Here is a 20,162-nt window from a genome sequence, read left to right on the forward strand (position 1 = left end):
TTCACTACGGTAAAATACAGGTACCATGTCTTTACTCATCTAAATACCAAAAAATAAAATTATGTCACAAGTTAACCAAGCAACTAACACAATACAACAACATCATAATAGAATAAAAAATTCAAATACCTATATTATTTTTGTTATTATCAAATATATATCCATAACCACTTCACATCTCTCACTTAAGCTACACTTACAACAAATTGTCGTTGATCTACTATAAACATACATCACATGCACGTTCATCATACTTCACTCTTTACTACCAATTTAATACAGCAAAAACTAACTTAATTTATCTCGAACAATGGCTATATACATGACACACCACCACCAAGCAGTCCCTGTTCACACTGTCAAAGCACCATACGAACTTGGATAAACGTTAATGGAAGTGAAAAATATGAAGGGTTAAGTCGTAAAATCTAGGTGAGGGTTTGGGATACTTGTAATTTTACAAAGAGAAATGGAGAAGATACATTTTTGTATACAAGGTACCTACTGACGAATTCTAATTGTTTAACTGTAATTATACTTGAGATTTGTCATTTCATGCGCTTGAGCCTACATATTTTGACATACTTTGGGTAATTTCATCATGATTTGATTCTAATTATGGTTCTAGTTGCTTAATTCGAGGGGACAAATTTGATATATATACTATAAATTCAGGGACCTTTTTGAATTATAACAAAATTTTTGGGGGCCTATTTGACTTTAGAAAATCGAAGTTTTAAGAACCAGGGAATAAAGTTGGGGACAAATCTGTCCCCTCAAAACGACGTCGTTTGGTGTTGTCCCAAAACGACGTCATTTTAGTCACGTGTTCAGGGACTAATCTGTCCTGAGTGTGACACGAGTTGCTTTACCTAACACGTCACACCTACAACCTCCACGTAAGAGAGAGAGTGTCGTGTTAACCGGTTCAACCTGGTTTGGGGACTTATATAGCATATATCTAGTAATATTAGGGACTTGGGACCTAGTTAATTTTTTTAGGGAACAAATCTGTCGGACCGTCAAATCTTTGGGAACCTATTTGGGATAATACTCTTATATTTTTTATTTAATAAAAAAGATTTTGGTTTATAAATTTGATTCATATTTTGTTCCTCAATTTCAATACCTAGACTAATTATGGTCAGGTGTCATCAAGTGACTTATACTTGATTATACTATATTATCTATTAGTTTTAGAATTAATTTAATTGGTTCAAGTTGTGTTCGAATGAGTAATCGGATTATTTAAATTTGTAAATATTCTTAGTTGTTAAGAAGTTTAATCAGATAGGTATCACTCTATTTTAGTATATTACAAGTATAATTATCTGTGTCATACATGTAATAAGATTGAAATTATAATTTTAAATTATTTTTTAAAAATTAATTTAAATTATAATAAAATGATTAATAAAAAAAGTAATATATTATGCCTTATTAATGCGATTTTATGACAAAAATAAAGTTAAGAAGTAACTTGAGTTTTAAATACCAAGTTAAAAAGACTATTTTGAGTAAAATGAAATTTTAAAGATCAAATTAAAACGTAAATATAATGTTCGATACCCACCTAAATATTAATTAAAAAAATGTGTCAATTTAATATACAATAAAATAATAAGTAACATTAATAACATAACATTATTTTTAGGGTAACAGTCATAAATAGTAAAGTGATGCGGACACGTCAAGTAGAAGAAGGAGGCATCAGGCATGTCCGCACGTGATAAACGTTAAGTTTTTTATTTTTTTTCTTTTATTTTTAAACTTTAGGTTAGTAGATTTGAAAACGAAAACAGAAGAGTAGGACAATTTGTGCCCCCCATGTTAAGCAACGCAAATAACACGTGCTCAATTTTCTTTCAATACCAAATAGTCCTGAACCAATGAATCAAGTAATGGCGATGTGACAATACAAGTGGACACCCACTGTTCTAAAAACACCACTGGCCCAGTCTCCATCACAAGTAGCCTTCTTCACATTTAATAATAATTAAATAACATACCCTAAACCCCACATATTACTCGTGCTTTAATTCTCCCATCACACTTTACATATAAAAAAATGAAGATAAGCTTCATTGCCCATTGCCCTTCACCACCCACCTCTTCCTCTTCTTTTGTTTTTTGTTTCCCCCTTTCTTGTGTGTATTTGAATTTCAAGAATGAAACCAAAGAACCTTCCTGCTTTGAATCTACTCTCTCAACAACTTTCTTACCGTAATTCTCACCTCACCATGGAAGAAATTCCAACCTTTCTAAACTCCAGGTATATATATACGAATTAATTATTTTGATGTATAATTTTTTAGTAATAAATCTAATAATTCTACATAGAATTACGCAAATTTTCTCATTGGATCAATCTATTGAATGTTGTACAGTGTGATGAAGAAGGTTCCTGTGACGAATAACGAGAATAAAGGTTCACAGTTGACAATCTTCTATGGCGGTGAAGTTATAGTGTTCGATGATATTGAAGCGGAGAAAGTGAAAGAGATGATGTGTCTTGCAAGCAAAGGTTCATCATCAACGATCTCGCAATCAAACCATCACAAAAACAATATCAATAATAATAATAATTACGGTTACAGAGTGGCTCGGCGATGTTCATTTCCTTCGCTACCTAATGATGTGGTTCGGAATACAAGTTCTTGTGTTGCTCCTCCAACTTCTCCTTTTCCTTTTATGATTCCTGCTACCATTCCCAACAATTCGGTTAAGGATCAGCATCCTCAACCACCTTCCAGATCCGTTGTTTCTGGTAATTTTAATTTCTTCTAGGTTTTGCTTCAACTTGTTTTACATCTCATGGTTTGTGATTCATGAATTTCCTTTCATGTTCAGATCTACCACTTGCTAGGAAAGCTTCACTACACCGATTCTTGGAGAAGAGAAAGGATAGGTAAGAAAGATGATTTTCTCTGATTCTTTGTTTCTTAATAGAACCTGAGAATTTGAATCATTAATTAGGGTTTTGAACGCAAGTTTGGAATTCAATTCTTTAATTTGGTGCTGTAACGTGGCAAGGAATTCAAATAATATGAGAATCCAATTTATATCTAAACTGATTCAGACCTAAATTTGTCTAATTTGCTGAAAAAAAGGGCATTTATGAAAAATGTAATGACTTTATTTTTCTCTTAAGATCCATTGATTGAAATTGACATTTTTTTTTTAAATTTTGTTGTGTATTTGCAGAATTGCTGCGAGATCACCGTATCAAACAAGCAGCCCCATGTCATGGCTTTCCATGGTAGTTAGATCACCACAGGAGAATTCTGAGACTAGCTCCAGTGTAGTGTAGTATTACCCATTTGATGTACTTATTTATAGGGTTCTCTACTAGTCCTATGCTAGGTAGTTATATATCTCTCTCTCTATATATATTCATTGATGTTATCGTTCATGCTTACTATGATGGTCAATTAGCAAAAACAAAGGACTATCATTTAATGCTGTTACCTCTTCTAATAGCTCAATGAAAAATGTTCCCGGATATTAATGTTGAACTCCTCATGCCTTTTTGTATTGTTTATTTTACACTTCAAATTCATCTATGCAATCAAACTTAAGATCTTAGAGTTACAACACAAATTCATCCAATAACATAATATTGATATTGATATAAAAAAGTGACTAAGTTACATAAACGTTTAATACACAGGATGTGAAAGGAGAAAAAAAAGTGTGAGCTTTTCAAACCAAAAAGAATTGCAATCCTTGTATGCAATAGCAACTTTGGCTTGTCTTTTTTCAATCTTCATGCCTCTTCTTGATTCTACCAAGCGACAAGGGGACAGGTCTTTCCAAAACGGTGACATTAATGTTGTTCCAAACATCTGATGCTGTAGGGAGGGTAGCAATTTTCTCAGCAACATGCAAGTCTTCTGGAAGAACAGAACCAAAGACAGTGTATTCATGTTTCCACTCTGCATGGTTAGCTAAGCTAATAAAGAATTCTGGGCCAGGACCAATCCATGCAACTGAGCCCATCATTCAGTACTACTAACATTATGGCTTGCATTGAAGCAATGAACATGGGAATAATATATAACCTTAGATCAGTAAATCACAATGTGTATGAAAGGAACATAAATTTCTTACATGATAACGAAACTGGCAGATGATAATGTTACAATGCAGAAATGCATATATCTGATGTGGATGGATAATTGCATATCATGCATTGGATGGAAATATGCTTACATTTTTTATGTGGTTTCCTTCTGAATCCCATGATTCACCTCGGCTCTCTGCACGGTAAAATTGGCAACCTGCACAGTGGCGCAATGCCAGCAACTCTAGAATGTATGCAACTGAGTGTGGAGCACAGTCAGGGAAAAGCTGCATCAAATAAATGATATACTTAGTTGAACATTCACAATGGCATATTGCAGCATGCAAGTTTAGTCAATCAATCCTTTCATGTAATTATTTTTAAAAATATGGGAAAGAAAGACAACATTCTAATGCTTACAACATACACTTCATTTTCCCTGTAATCTAAGTTCAGATGTTCTTTCATAAGGTTTAACTGATGTGATCATATCGGTATATTAAAGGTCCTGAAAGCATGATCACTTACTTTCATATGAAGAGTTCCAAATTCAGTTTCCATTGCAATAATACCCTGAAAGAAAGATAAAGAAAAAATGTTGATACATAAGATAATCCTTCATAAGTTGTTTAAATCCCAACAGTGTAATGCATAATAAAAGGATTGAAAAGACAAACTAACAAAGAGGATAACAATTTTAGAAACACAGGTTATCACTTAAGATGATTACCAATTAATCAATCATAAAGACACAGGTCACACAAAAGATGACAAAGTTGACACGTTACTCGTACAAATTGGATTCATCCCATCACCCGCTTATATGTAACATAATGTTTGAAACTACATTTGATGTTTTCATTTTACCATGTAGCACACATCACAATACAGAACCAACCAAATTCTTAAGAATAGGCAACAAAGCTTGGTACAAACAACCAAGATTGCATTCTGGAGAAAGTTAAGTGCAGAGGCCAAGAAGGGAAATATTTCATAATTTTCTCTAGGTTAAGCCTTAAGTAACAAACAATACTTTCATAACTAAAGAAACATTGATTAAGAAAATCCAACTTCTCTTACCTCTCCTTTTCCAAAGATGAGACCAGAAATCCAATAATTTTCTTCCCCTGGAGGCCCACCATCTTGCTTTTCAGGGGCTAAGCTGTCCTTCTGCTTCTTCAACCAACACTGAAATAATGAACTTAAAAGATTTTAAATTTGAATTTCAGAAGCAAAAATCAAGAATAGCTGAATAAAAACCCTTAATCAAAATTAACTATGGTGCTCACAAATTCACTCGGAAAGAATTTGCAGAAAGCCATAAAAGAAAAACAACTTCCTGAAAATTTGTCTCATAAGTTTAAACCACTTTGCTAATACAAGCCATAATAGGGCCAAAATCTTGCAGCGAGTTTGGATTAGGCAGACTAATGTATCTATTTTTGCACCTAACTATTTTAGCAATCAACAAACTTTCACAACAATATCAGTTGCTTCTCTAACTTTGTGACCTCTTGTTAAAACTACCAAGTCACTCTCAATGTTGAATCTAGAAAGTGAAACTCCTCATTTTGATGTTGAATCTAGAATCACAGTTAGGATGTTCCCATGTGTGCGTTCGAAAGTTACTATATAGCAGTCTATTACTCAAACACTGACACCATAAGAATTAAAACGACCATCCAAATGTTATGCAGTGCATGGAATAATCCATGGAGATAGAATTTAATTTATATAAGTCTCTGAAAATTTTAAATTCCAGCACAAGAAGAATCTAATTACAATATATTATATCTATCTAATCAGCCCTAAAAAAGGTCCATCCAAATGACAAATACACAGATCTTCAAAACATTGCTAAGTCAAACTAACACAAAAGACACAAAACAGAGTGAAAGGTGCATTGAGAAAGATAACATTACCTCACCGAACTTGGATCCACAAGCTTCACGGTTCCCACAGAACACCCACGTGTCACAGAGGCATGTTCCATCATTCCCGGTGCACATTGATTTGCAAGCGTTGCAGCAATCTTCGGAGCTGTTGAACTTAAAATCAGAACCCCACTTCACTGCAGCACCCCATAGCTCCAAATTCTCAATCCCTCTGCAGCACCCTCCACCACCTCCTTCTCCGACCAATGCCAACGACGACGACGCAGACAAAGAAATGGACGAGTTTTTGGTGAGGACCGCAGAGAGGAAGAAGTAGACGAAACCGCAGGAAGCAAAGGAGACCACGAGAAGGATCAAACGGTTGTAAAGAATGGTACTTTTTTCGTCGTGCTTGCGACCCATTTGGAGAAGAAGAAGAAGAAGAAGAAGAAGAAAGAGATGGATTTGGTTGAAGTGGAAAATGCAGAGGGCGTTGACCGCCCAAAAAAAGAGGGAAAAAAAAGAAGAGGATGATTAGTTGTTGAAAGTGGTGTCTAAATAGAAGAGAGATATAGAATAATCAGAACAAGAAAGAGTTTAGTTAATCTAGAGAGATTGGGTTGGGAATTGGGATGCCAAGTTGCCAATTTTTTCTTCATGCAATCGGTTCAGTAGTTCAAAGATCGAAGACAGAGAGAGTCACATACTTTGTCGTTTTCTGTCTCATTAAACTTGAACCTTTGACTGTGTTGTAAGAACCCATTTGTTAAAATAAAATAAAATAGTTTCCAAGAGAAAACCAGAATATTCTAAATAATTGAGCATTTGAGCTCAATGATTAGAGAAAAAAAAAATTTCAACAAAGCAAAATACCGTAAGCTGAATAATAGCTCGATTAATCAAGCATTCTAATATGTTAATTTTTTTTGTTACAACATTGACATTTTTAGCATCACAAAATTCAATTCATATAGTAATTAGTAATTATTATATTGACTTATAAAACACAACCCTAAATCAAGAGAAATTAAAGACAGTAACAATTAAGTTAAGGATGAAAGAGGTTTTTTAGAGTCTTCAGTAACATTAAGTCCCTCTTTAACTTCAGCATCTTCAGAATCCAATTTTAATCCTGGATATGGTTTCCTTGCCTCTTTGACTATACACATGATTTCTTCAACACTTTGGCTTGGTGGCTCCTCCTTCCCACTTTCTTCATTGATTCTTCTATCAGCCTCAATTATCTCTCTAGGCAAGTTCTTCAAGAACCATGTGTGCTGTTTTATCTCCGGAATAGTAATCCTCTTTAAAAACCATCACATATAATTTATTTAATGATCAGTATACAATACAAGTATTCTATCAAACATTTAGAGTATAAAATCTCAAACTATAGTATATTAGTATCCAACATTTATAGACTAATATAATACTTGCCTTGGCTGGATTGGCAACAAAAATGCAAGTGAGAAGATGCCTACACTCTGAAGAAAGACGCACATAATCAGGTATAGAATACTGCACGCTCATTATTCTCTGCCAACAAAGCAAGACTTTAAACTTTACAATCACTTTATGCTGTTAATCATCATGGAAGGAAAACTTGTAAGCTATGAATAAGACCTGACCCCAATAGTCTTTCTGAAGTCTCTAGGATCTTCTGGATCTTCAAATGGGTATGCTCCAACTAACATTACATACAGAGTCACCCCACATGACCAAACATCTGCAATCTGCACAATTACCAAATAGTTATCAAGACTAAACATAATTTAAAAAAAATTGGCTGATGCTAAAAAAAAAAAAAAGTTAATTTCTTAATATTACTCTTTGCGAATTCCAAATAACTTTGAATACCTTTCCATCATACTCCTTTCGAGACAAAACCTCTGGAGCAATATATGCTGGTGTTCCAACTGTTGACTTAGGCTGCGAATGCAGCAATGCAGACTGCGATTTTAAACATTGGTTAAGTAGAAATTTGCTACAAACAACAGAAATAACGAAGCAACACTAGTAAGAGATTAATTTTGGTGAGATTTCAATGACATTAACCTTGGAGAAACCGAAGTCACAAATCTTAAGTCGAGGTGCTGGATTACCGTCCAAGAGAGTGTTTTCCAGTTTCAGATCTCTATGACAAATTTGCTACAACAGTAGGTAACAACATACATTGAAACAAGAATTAATAAGAACTAATAAGCTTAATATGGTAAGAATAACAAAATGTGAAGTGTGAACCATAAACTATTTCATCTTATACCATTGAATGACAGTAGCTAACTCCAGATATGAGTTGCTGGAAGAAAAATCTTGCCTGTAACGTAAGAAATCAATGAAAACCATAATTTCATTACAAAATTTGAATACATATAAGATATGAATAAAATTGAATTGTAACCTCATCTTCGCTAAATCGACCAGCTGTGCAAATCCTCCCAAAGAGTTCACCACCAGCAGCATATTCCAGAACAATAGCTAAATGAGTTGGAGTGAGAAACACCTTGCAGAAGAAAGATCTTACATTCAACATTGTTGCACATGCAATGAAATTTAGACACAAATGAAAAAAAAAAAAAGCATTACCTCTTTGAACCTGATAATGTTAGGGTGCCTTAGAGATCGGTGGTTAATTATCTCCCTTTGAACATTCTCATCAATCTGAAACTTGAAACTTTTGCTTTGAATTTGATAATGCAAACTGCAAAGACAGAAAAGATAGATCTTTGAAGAAGAATATTTAATTTACCTTTTTACCCCTTTGAATGTATTTAACAGCAACAAGCTCCCCTGTTTTCTTGTCTTTAGCCAACCTAGCAACTCCGAAATTTCCAGAACCAAGGTCCTTGATTGGCTCATAGCGTTCCTCCATATCCCACTATCCACATAACACATTAAAAATACAATGAATTAAATGAAATAAAAATAAACAAGGAGAGAGTAGGAGGAAGGAAGTACGTATATAGAGTTGACCTGAGTAACACAAACCAATGGAAGACTCAAGTCCTTCAAAGTTCAATCCTTGTTAATATGCTAATAAAATTTAAAATAACTATAGTATATAGTGGTAGTATTAGGAGATTAATGTTAAGTGGTATTATTATTATTTAATAGTGGCTTTACGGAGGTAAGTAATGATGAAAAAGAAACAAAGGTGAAACGCGGAGAGAGAACATGTGTAATGTAAGGTGTAACTGTCTAAAATCTAAAGTGGGAAGTGGGAACAGAACCCAACGCAGCCGAAAAGTTCCGTTAGGAAGATGCATACGCGCTTTTAAGTTAAGTTCTACGCTACGCGCTGCAACAGAAAGTTAACAGCATCCATCACACTGACACCCACAGAAAAAGAAAGAGAGAAAAGAAAAACAACCGTAACGTGGGTTACACGTTTTTATCTATTTTTGTCAATTATTTCACATGTATTTTATGTAGAGCAATATTATATCACCAACAAATATTATTATTTTTTATTAATAATAATTTATATTTGATGTAAATTAAAAATTTTTAAAACAAAGTTGAAACGAAATAAAATTTATGAATATTTTTAAATTTTTTATCAAATTTAAAAAACAAAAGTTATAGGCTGATATTGAATTATTAATATTATAATTAATATTTAACATATAAAGTTTTAAAAATTTTAAGAATAATAATACTTAGAATTTAATAAAAAACAATAATTTTAAATTGAACAAAAATTTATTTTTAATAAAATTTATATTATATTTATATAGTAATTTGTTTTAGTATTGACTAAATTTGGTCCTTATAGTGTTCATTTTATAATATTGTTTTTCTATATTATTCAATTTTTTATTATGACATCAATTTACTGACTTATATAATTTATCTATTATTATAAATATTTTATTAAAAAATTAATATTTTAATTTAGTACATGTCGGGTAATGGATCGCTTTCTTTTGTTGAGAGTTACAACTATAAAACGTGCGTGTCATTCGGTCCCCAACACCTATCAGAATGGCCACTGATAATGCCCAATCATTAAAATTGGAGTAAACTACACTTGTACGCTTCTACGAATTTTTACTTTTTTTTTTGGTGACTCTACGAATTTTTACTTGAGTTACCTCCAATCATTTTCTCTAAAGTTTCTTTTTTAAACGGAAAATTCATATGTTTGAATAATAAAATAACTTTTTACAATTTAAAAATTTATAATTGATCTCTAATTATTAGTTAGTTTTTTTTTTAATTAAGAGTATTAAACTACACTTTCATCTTAGTCCATGACAACAATAAAAAAGTCTCGTAACCTACAAATTCAGCTCAACAGAATACATAAATTCAATTATAATTTTAGTCTTTATTATCTTATATTTTCTTTATCTTATCTTTAGTTGTTCTTATCTTATCTTTATTTGCTTTTATCTTTCATAAAACAATGCTCTATATATATAGTTTTACCTTCATAGTTTACAATTCAATTTAATCAATCAACAATCAATAAAAGTTCACTTTCTTTTTTTATTCTTTCACAATTTTATCAAAGAGTAAGATTCGAACTTATGATTTTTAGATGAATATAGAAAAATTATACATTTAAATTATAGCTCGTTGACCATTACTTCCTTAGTTAGCATAAGCAATTTTTGTAAACAGTAATTTAATGATGTGTCAGAATCATTTAGATCAATAATAAAAATTGCTTAAACTAATTACTTAATTGGTTAAAAATTGATTAAAAATTTTTAAATTATGAAATATCTCTTTGTCTTTTAGACAAATGATAAAAAATAAAAATAATATTTACTCTTTTAAATATTTAATTTAAGAGTCACTTTTAAATTAGATAAATTAAATTCCTTGTTTATTATATATATTATTCTCAAATTACTTTTATAATGGGTCATCACTATGAAAAGTAAATAATAAATATAGAGATAATTTAGTAAACCATATAGAAAAAGACTAATAACATTAAATTTAGGAGTGAAAAATTTACTTTTCTTTACTATATAATTAATTATTAGATTATAATCTCGATTTATTTTTATTTTTAGGTTTTGGTGTATAAAAGAAAATTGCCAACTTAAATGTACAAATAGTATAGACACCAAAATAAAAAAGTACAAATAGTATTATCCTTTTCACTTATGTTATGCCATCTTATTTTATGGCTAAATATATTAATTTAGGACAATATTTAAAAATATTTTGAATTTATAATTTTTTATTAGAATTTCCTAAAGTAAAAGATTGGTGAAATTATTATTTAATTATTTTTAAATTAACGTAATAAAATTCACACATAATAAAAATTAGACGATAATATATACTTGTTCTTATGTGATAAGTGGTAACTTTTTTAAGTTTTTTTTTTTATGTATAACTCTACTCTTGAAGGAATTAAGTTTCATTCTTCTTGTTTGAAAATGAAATATACCTCGACTTCTTAAAAAAAGTTGAGTGGATACGCTTAGATAAATTTAAATTTGTATAATAAGTATATTATAATAGTAAAATAATTTAGAACTTATTATCCGTGTTAATTAAGAGATAAAGAATATATTATGTAACAATTAAATTATAAATAATATTTAAGGGTGTTCATAGATCAGATCATATCTGCAGATCTGTGGTAAATATTCGTATCTGATCCGAAAATTATGGATACGATCCGATTCATAAATTGATCGGATTGGACAGGATTCGATCTGCACTCTTTGCGGATCGGATCGCGGATATCTGCTCTACATCCGCGTATCTGATCCGTGGATTCGCACAATAATAATTAAAAATAAATAAATATATATGTTTGGTATTATATTTACTTATTTGTATGTTTTAGTTAGTAATTATTATTCATATATTGTATTATTTTATTTTTGTTATTCATAAATAGTTTGATTAAAAATATTTTAGGAATAAATAAATTTAAAAGTATAAAAGAAATATTTTTCTTAAAATTTTTTACGTAAAAATATAATTAAAAAGAGAAGGTTTAATTATGCGGATATATCCGATATCCGATTCGATCTGCACATTTGCGGATCGGATCGGATCAGATCTAACACTAAAAAGCGCGGATATCATACCCGATCCGATTCGATAAAAATTGTGTAGATCGGAACCATATCCGATCCGCGGATACCCCTAATAATATTAATATCATGAGGGTTTAGTTAATAGTAGTCTTCGTTTATAAACTCAGAATTAGGTCAGATTATTACTAATCATATATACAATAAATATTGAATTATTCTCATTTTGAGTAACGAATTAAATTAAGCTCATTTTGAGTAATGGATGAGGACTATATTTCTCACATGCTTTTGGATTTGTTATTTATTATTCTCACGTGCTTTTGAATTTGTTATTTACTTTTTTATATTTCCTTTTGTTCCTCGCATGTTTTGTTGTTCCTAGTGGGGGTAGTTGTAAACTTGTAATTGGGAAACCCTCTGAGGTGTGTTTTCATTCCAAATCTGAACTGGGAACGGTGTAAAGGAACAACCAAATTTGGGGTGTCCAAACATAGTACAACACTAGAATATTCCCAGCTTAGCACTTCTTGTTCATGTAACCAAAATAACAAACATCAAAGCCCTAATTCCTCTCTCTCTATAAAATTTCAACAAATTCTTCCACGCAAATTTGTGCTTGCGCCACAACAATTTCCAATTTGTGAGTCTCTCTCTTTTCAATGTTGAATAATAATCATTCATGTGCATGCATGCAATTGTACACTAGCATTGCTATGGTTTAATTTGATTTATATGTTAGGAGAATTATTTTTCTAGTTTTTGCACCCATTTTCCATGACTTGATTCAATAATAGGTTAACGATGAATGTTTCAAGGTTAGGTTATAATTTATATACATCATTATTAGTTATCCGAAAGTTCAAATGCGCTCAATTTTGTTTTTTTAGAATTAGCAGATTTAATCGCTAATTAGGGGCTACCAGTTGCATCACGTGAAATTGTGTTCTTTAATCTTCTGAATGATTAAACATTTTGAATAATTAGGGCAAAACTACCTCCCAATTTGCATGCAATTTTTTGAATGACGAGTTGTATGTTACTAACTAATATAGTTCGGTGAATTTGTTTAGATTTTTTTCTTTTTTATTTTTGTTTCTGCATTTAAAATTTTCTGGATTCGTCATTGGTAACAGATAAAACTGTGGCATCTTGCTTCGGCGCATTTTCCCTCTTTAATTTACAAAAAATGGGTTGTTTTTGCTCCAAAGTAAGTAAACAAATTGCCGTGGAAGAAGAAGATCCAATGAGTCTTTCGAAGCAAACAGTTTGTAAGTTTATCAATCATAGCTTTGTTTACCTTAATTTTTATTTTAATAATTTAATAATAGGTGCTAATTATTTTCTCTGAGTCCTACTCTGTTAATTAGATGCACAAAGCAAAAAGATTACCACTTAATTTATTTGTCATGGAAAATTGTTCTATTTCTCTGGCTTGCTCATGTAAACTTAAATTACATTTTATTTCTCATTTATTTTTTCAGTTAGTGTTAGTGAGGTTGAAGCACTGTTTGAGCTTTTTAAACGTATTAGTGGATCTGTCATTGATGATGGACTAATAAGCAAGGTTATTTTCATTTCAATTGTATATTAATTAATTTCTCCCTCTTTAAATTATTATTAGGTCTTGTTGGGTTAATAAATATCTAGTGTTGTTTTCTTTGCAGGAAGAATTTATATTGGCAATTTTCAATAACAAGGAAAAAGACAATCTCTTTGCAAGTCGAGTATGTATTTATTATTTAATTAAATATGAGCACCATTTTTAATAAGCGCCTTATGATTAGAATTAATATTAGAATTTGTATGCAGATCTTTGATTTATTTGATGTAAAGAAGAAAGGAGTTATCGACTTTGGCGATTTTGTTCGAGCACTCAATGTTTTCCACCCACATACACCTCAAAAAGTCAAGATAGATTGTAAGTTTATAATATAATTAAAATATTAATATAATGATATGTGATATATGTTATGGCTTTAATTAATAATCACTAATATTGATTTGGGATTTTTTCTTGCAGTTTCATTTAGACTCTACGATTTGGACAAATCAGGTTTTATAGAGCGCCATGAGGTAAAGGAGATTCTAACGATTTTTTCATAAGGTGAAAATTTAGGTGCAGTCAACTTCACGTGAAGTTGATAGTTAAAAGACGTTAAATGATTTGACTGATTTGACTAAATTTTTATCTAAAGGTTCTTAATTATTAATTTCATGTGAAGTTGACTACATCTGAGTTTCCACCTTCTCATAATCATCATAAGCATTTAACAGTTTTCATTTTGCTTCATCGTGAACAATTTGATTTTTGTGTGATTTGTGATAGGTAAAGGAAATGATACTTGCACTTCTCACTGAATCTGAAATGAAGTTACCGGATGAGATGATAGAAACAATTATAAACAAGGTGAGTGTATAATTTGTATAGATTTTATTTTATTTATTTGTTTTATGATAAAATTTTCTTTTGAAAATTAATGATCAGATTCTAATTTTTTTGGTTATAAAATTTTTGATAAAAATAATATATATTTTTTTATTAGACTTTCTTGGCGGCAGACCCAAACCAAGATGGGAAAATAGACGAGAATGAATGGGAGGCTTTTGTTACAAAAAATCCATCATTGCTGAAAATAATGACATTACCATACCTGAGTGACATAACAACAACATTCCCAAGTTTCGTATTTCACTCTAAGGTTGATGACAACGTTGGTGCTTGACGAGACAAAGCACACAATTTTGGTTATGCAATTTGTTGATTAAAGCGGCATTTTATTTTTAATTTTTCATACTAAAAGTATGAGAGTGATTTTAACATAACAAGCGTTTATTAATATAATGATTGATTATAGGTAGCCTTTCCCAGTATATTATTGTCATTTGTGAGTCATATTTCTCAATTTTCATTGCTCATTGTCTAAGAGAAATTGAACCTGCTTATTAGTATTAAAGAATGTTAACGTAATTAAAAATACTGAAGAATTAAGTGCAATTTCATTTAATCTTAATAAAGTTTCATTATTTTGTATTATTAAATCATCCCACACTGCTGAATAGAGGATTTTTTTAAATAAATAAAATAAATATTTTAATTATGAAAATAGGTAATTTAGAGAGTTTTTATCAATTTTCATAATATGCCTTATCTCGTTTACGATATTAATGTTTTATATTAGCATGTATTTCGTTTACTGTATAAACGAGATACGTAGAGTTCGTTTTATCTCACATAATACATGTGCACAAGGTGATATTGAGACCTAAATTTATGTCTTATCTCGTTTATAGTTTATACTGTAAATAAGATACGCTTATATTTATTTTATTTATTATATGAACTAGATAAGACATGTTATGAAGATCGATAAAAATTTTTTAAATTATTTATTTTTGTAATTAAAATATTTATTTATTTATTTAAAAAAATTCCTGAATAAATCAAACATTAATTAGTTTGTTAAGGGTTGAAAAAATGACATAAAATAAATAAGTTTTTCCTTAGTTTAGAACTAACATGAAATTTTTCATTCTAAAATAACATGAGTCCTTTTTCTCTTCAAATTTAGATTAGGCCCAAATAAAAATAAATGTATATTAGAATATGTACTCCTTAACCAATTTAAGTTAATTGACCAACTAGTTTATTTGTTTATTTAAACAAGTGTTAAAAATTAAAATTAAATTTATGTATATAGTAATTTATTGGTTATTAAATAAAATTTCGGCAAGAAAAAAAAATATATTCTACCATACACAAAGAAGAGAATATATTTTTTTGTTTTCTCAAGCATCTAATGCCAAATTAGGGGTGCATAGACCCGGCCCGGCCCGAAGGTCCGACCCGGTCCCGAACACTTTAGAGACTAATTTGGTGTGATTTTATCGGGTTTAGGGTCGGGTACGGGTCTCAAAAATAGACCCGATCATTGTTTTGGGTCGGGTTCGGGCCATAGCTCGGGTCACCCGAAGTCGGCCCGGTGGCCCGGTCATCATACACAATTAATATTTTGTGTGTTATTAGTGATGGATCATGACTATTCTTATGTGGAATTTAAGTATTGTAAACCTTAATATTTTGTGTTCTTAGTCATTATAAGACTATAAGTTAATATTTTATGTTTAGAATGCATAAGACTTTAGACTAATACATAAGATTGTGTTATTTGTATTGATTTAAATATTTGGTATTATTAGACAATATTAGTATTGATTGTGGTTATGCTTTAGTATTGATTGTGGTTATGCTTTAATTTTGAAGAAGGGTTGATTCTTGTTATATTTTTCTAAGTGAATTTTACCATATTAACTAATGGTTGGAGTCTTGGAAATTTGGATATTTTTACATACTAGCTTACAAGAAGGTATCAACGTAATGTAATGTTAACGGCCCGATTTTTACCCGGTATAATTGTGGCCCGAAAGTGTATTGGTTTCATCGGGTCTAGGGCCGGGTTTGGGTCTAATAAATAGACCCGATGTATATTTCGGGCCGAGTCTGGGTCACATTAAACCCGGCTTCACCCATCTCATGTGCACCCCTATGCCAAATGGTGGGGCTTCTTGGCCGTGTATTATTCTTATTCACTTAAAGTATCTGACCATAAGATGTTTTTGTGCCCAAAGTGTATTCAAACTTCGAATCTCAGTTATTAAAAGATCAAATCATGAATTGTCACGCCCAGTCACCCAGGTGCTTCAAAGAAGAGTATTTGCATTGTTTTTTTTTAGGATTTTTTTATAATATCTCTCGAGTCCTGCAGACCTAAATTAATTTATCGCAAATCTAAATTTTGTTTAAGAATTTTTTTTGGTGAACAACCAAGAGAAAAAACAAAAGAGCAGAAAAGAAAAAGAAAAGAAATCAAGTTCTTAACAGCAAGAGATGACAAACCATCTCTGGCGGTTGGTGTCAAAAGTGAACCTCATCAGCTCCGCTACCTCCAGATCTTATCTTTGCTAACCGATCTGCCACGACATTAACTTCTCTCGAGATAAGTTCAAAACAAATATCCCAATCCCTTCTTAACTTCAACTCAAATATCAGTTGTATCATTTCTTTTTCAAGATGTCAGAGTGGAACTTGCCAACCAGTCACTAGCTCAAAAGCTGCTGTGCAATCTGTCTCACAGACAACAAGCTTAAGACCCGCCTTCCAAGCCCAAGTCAAACCTTTCCATATACTCCACAACTCCATCTTGATGACACTAGATCCAAAGAAATTTCCTGAGCATCCCATTACCCATTGACTGGAGCTATTGCGAATTACTCACCCAAAACCAGCACAATCATCCCCCAAGTTCACACTCCCATCACAATTTAACTTTCAAGCACCAGGTTTTGGCGGAGACCAAGACAGAGATTTTAGTCCCTGGACGCAACACACTCGATTCTGATTTGTATATTCAAAATCCACCATCTACCTGCGAGCCTTATGTGTAATTAACCTAGGAGATCCAAAAACTCCCTGAAAATTATCAATATTTCTGTCTTGCCAAATTGACCATATTATAGCTGCAAATTTAGAACAACTTTCATTGAGGAGGTCATGCTTGAACCAATCATGTACCTCGTGAGAGGCAAAGAAACTCACATCAGAAAAACCTAGAGAAACCCAAACTGATCGCACCACTCCACAATCCCGAAAACAATGAAGAATTGTCTCCAGAAGTTGATTGCAACGTGTACATAAGGATGAGGAGGAGAGATGTTGCCGAAAACATAGATATTGAGTTGGTACAACATCATGAAGGCAAAGCCACATTAGGAGCCTCAACTTTTCAGGGCCCGTGCCTTCCAAAGCCAAAGCCAATTGATATTCCTATCCCAATTCAACTTATTCTGAATTAACTATAGACTAAACCACCAAAAGTAACTATAAAAGATTGATTCACTGACAAGAGTAACCATGGAAGATTATAACTCCTCAGATACCCACAATTGATTTGTTCTGTTTGTCAAAAATAGCCAAACACCACATTTTTCAACCTTTGTGGGTATGTTAACATTTCTCTCCGTGTGGTCTGTTGGAGCAATCGTCACATCTTGATTAGCAACACCACATTCATGCTCATTGAGTCTTCTAATCAAACACCTTGTCAAACTTTACCATCCCCCATCAATTTCATCAATCCAAACAAAATAATTGTAATCTCAACTCTACAGAAGTCAAAAAATCAAAATATCAGAGATGTAGAGGAACCCTATACTTGTCTAATTATCATAAATAATGTTCTATACCTTCGAAAAGGGGCAACGAATGAACCATCTTTCAGGATTAGTAACTGTTAAAAATTATAACAAGACAACATACTCACCACAGTGACATCTTTCATGCGTAATTTTCTTCTTCTTCATCTTTGAATGTGAAGATCCTAAAAAAACATGCTTTCTTCACTTGTAGTTACTTCTCTCCTTGACATTGCTCAAATTCTATGAGAATAAATTAATTCAAGAACTAGGGTTCTTCACTTATAGTTACCTTAGATGATTGTGCTCGGGATAATTTTACCCTGCAAAAAATGGGTTCCAACTAAAAAGAATGAAGAATTAGGGTTCAAATTGACTCTAAATGATACTAAATACACGTATGCCTATTAATATGTGTTATTGTCAAAGTAAACAGTCCACGTATGCCACTCTATTAAAGCTACATCAGACTTGGCTATTTTTTACCAACGAAGCAAATCAATTGTGGGTATTTGAGGAGTAATGATCATTTATGGTTACTTTTGTCAGCCAATCAATCTTTCATGGTTATTTTTGATAGTTTAGTCTTAACTATAAATATCCTTGTTTAGCAGAGTAAAGAGTGTGCTCCCAACTCCAACCCAAATCACGACCAGAAGTCGAAATATGTACTAAACTAAGAATGTCTTCTCTTAAGTCCCTAGGAATAAAAGAGTAAATCCTCTCCAAATGCCAAACTTTATTACGGTAAACATCTTCAATGGTCAAAGCAGCCTCACAGATATCAAAAAATTCAACCCTCGCTCCTATTGGCGCAGAGTGCAACCAAGAGTCAAATCAGAAATTTTTAGAATGGGTTAACTACCAAAAATGCCCCCAAATTATTCAAACGCTGACAGAAATGCACCCGAATTTTACTATCGATAAAAATTCCTTTAAATAATTTAAAAACATAACAACAATACCCAACTGAAAATATATATTTTCAAAAAATATCTTCGAGATTGAATTTTGATGTGATTTTTTACAAGAATAATTAAAAAATGAGATATTATTATTCTTAAAATTTGATAATTTTTTTCTAAGTATATATTTTTTTGTGATTTTTTAAAAGTATTATTAGTTATTAACAAAAAAATTACAAAAAATATATATACTCAACAAAAAATTACCAAATTTTAAGGATATTAATATCTCATTTTTTTAATCATGCTTGCAAAAAATTGTATCAAAATTCAATCTCTAATATATAGTTTTGAGAAATACATATTTAATGTTAGATAATCTTGTAAAAAAACTAACATTAAATATGTATATCTCAAAAAAATACATTAGAGATAGAATTTTGATGCAATTTTTTGCAAGCATAATTAGAAAAATAAGATATTATTATTCTTATAATTTAGTTATTTTTGTAAGTATATATTATTTTATGATTTTTAAAAAATATTATTGGTTATTAACAAAAATAATTATAAAAAAATTATATACTTAACAAAAAATTACCAATTTTTATGTATAATAATATAGTCATGCTTGCAAAAAATTGCATCAAAATTCAATTTCTAAGGTATTTTTTGAAAATATATATTTACTGTTGGGTATTGTTGTTATGTTTTTAAATTATTTGAAGGCATTTTTGTTGATAGTAAAATTCGAATGTATTTCTGTCAGCGTTTAAATAATTTGGAGACGTTTTTAGTGGTTAACCTCTTAGAATTGTTTAAAAGTTTGTATTAATTAATAAATTATTGCATTTATAAAATCAAATCTAAATTTTAACACTTTGTTTAATTATATACGGGTGAATTGACCACTTCACTAGCCCAATTATCAAGAGAAAAGTTATTTTGCGAAGAAAGGCATTATCTTAATGGGCTAGGCCCGTCACTTATGGCCCATAGGATAAGACAAAAATAAAACAGAAAAAAGTTGCAATGACCAAATTATACAACGCTGTGTGAACACTGAAAAAAAGACAGATGAGAACTCAGAAGCTATAGTTAAAAAAAAAAAAAAGAAATG

The 20,162-nt window shown here is 31.1% G+C and overlaps 4 protein-coding genes across 8 annotated transcripts; 2 read left to right on the forward strand and 2 right to left on the reverse strand.

Moving 5' to 3' along the window:
• Positions 1 to 2,078: 2,078 nt before the first annotated feature.
• LOC107487521 (protein TIFY 10b) lies at positions 2,079 to 3,515 on the forward strand. Its single transcript, XM_016108175.3, has 4 exons — positions 2,079 to 2,272; positions 2,388 to 2,767; positions 2,851 to 2,908; positions 3,205 to 3,515. The coding sequence occupies exons 1-4, from the start codon at positions 2,169 to 2,171 to the stop codon at positions 3,308 to 3,310; spliced, it is 648 nt and encodes a 215-aa protein (XP_015963661.1). The 5' UTR covers positions 2,079 to 2,168; the 3' UTR covers positions 3,311 to 3,515.
• Positions 3,516 to 4,170: 655 nt separating this feature from the next.
• Positions 4,171 to 6,387, reverse strand: LOC107487520 (uncharacterized). Its single transcript, XM_021142069.2, has 4 exons — positions 5,986 to 6,387; positions 5,144 to 5,251; positions 4,592 to 4,636; positions 4,171 to 4,350 (listed from the first exon to the last, which is right to left on the reverse strand). The coding sequence occupies exons 1-4, from the start codon at positions 6,358 to 6,360 to the stop codon at positions 4,186 to 4,188; spliced, it is 693 nt and encodes a 230-aa protein (XP_020997728.1). The 5' UTR covers positions 6,361 to 6,387; the 3' UTR covers positions 4,171 to 4,185.
• Positions 6,388 to 6,791: 404 nt separating this feature from the next.
• On the reverse strand, positions 6,792 to 9,077 carry LOC107487518 (serine/threonine-protein kinase SRK2A). Of its 5 annotated transcripts, none has more exons than XM_016108170.3 (10): positions 8,911 to 9,077; positions 8,687 to 8,815; positions 8,524 to 8,598; positions 8,339 to 8,440; positions 8,201 to 8,254; positions 7,993 to 8,085; positions 7,795 to 7,887; positions 7,566 to 7,670; positions 7,375 to 7,473; positions 6,792 to 7,241 (listed from the first exon to the last, which is right to left on the reverse strand). In XM_016108170.3, the coding sequence occupies exons 2-10, from the start codon at positions 8,807 to 8,809 to the stop codon at positions 6,981 to 6,983; spliced, it is 1,005 nt and encodes a 334-aa protein (XP_015963656.1). In that variant the 5' UTR covers positions 8,810 to 8,815; positions 8,911 to 9,077; the 3' UTR covers positions 6,792 to 6,980. The 5 variants fall into 5 exon arrangements, 4 of the variants coding, with proteins under 4 accessions (XP_015963656.1, XP_052117435.1, XP_020997725.1 ...); XM_021142066.2 differs by having other exon boundaries at positions 7,078 to 7,241; positions 7,375 to 7,421; XR_002375146.2 differs by having other exon boundaries at positions 7,191 to 7,241; positions 7,561 to 7,670.
• Positions 9,078 to 12,344: 3,267 nt separating this feature from the next.
• On the forward strand, positions 12,345 to 14,715 carry LOC107487348 (calcineurin B-like protein 1). Its single transcript, XM_016107962.3, has 8 exons — positions 12,345 to 12,588; positions 13,082 to 13,216; positions 13,430 to 13,512; positions 13,613 to 13,672; positions 13,758 to 13,866; positions 13,969 to 14,021; positions 14,275 to 14,355; positions 14,492 to 14,715. Exons 2-8 carry the CDS (start codon positions 13,135 to 13,137, stop codon positions 14,669 to 14,671), a joined length of 648 nt encoding a protein of 215 aa, XP_015963448.1. The 5' UTR covers positions 12,345 to 12,588; positions 13,082 to 13,134; the 3' UTR covers positions 14,672 to 14,715.
• The last annotated feature ends 5,447 nt before the right edge of the window (positions 14,716 to 20,162 follow it).

Source organism: Arachis duranensis, chromosome 5 (genome assembly GCF_000817695.3).
Source record: "Arachis duranensis cultivar V14167 chromosome 5, aradu.V14167.gnm2.J7QH, whole genome shotgun sequence".
Taxonomy (NCBI): Eukaryota; Viridiplantae; Streptophyta; class Magnoliopsida; order Fabales; family Fabaceae; genus Arachis; species Arachis duranensis.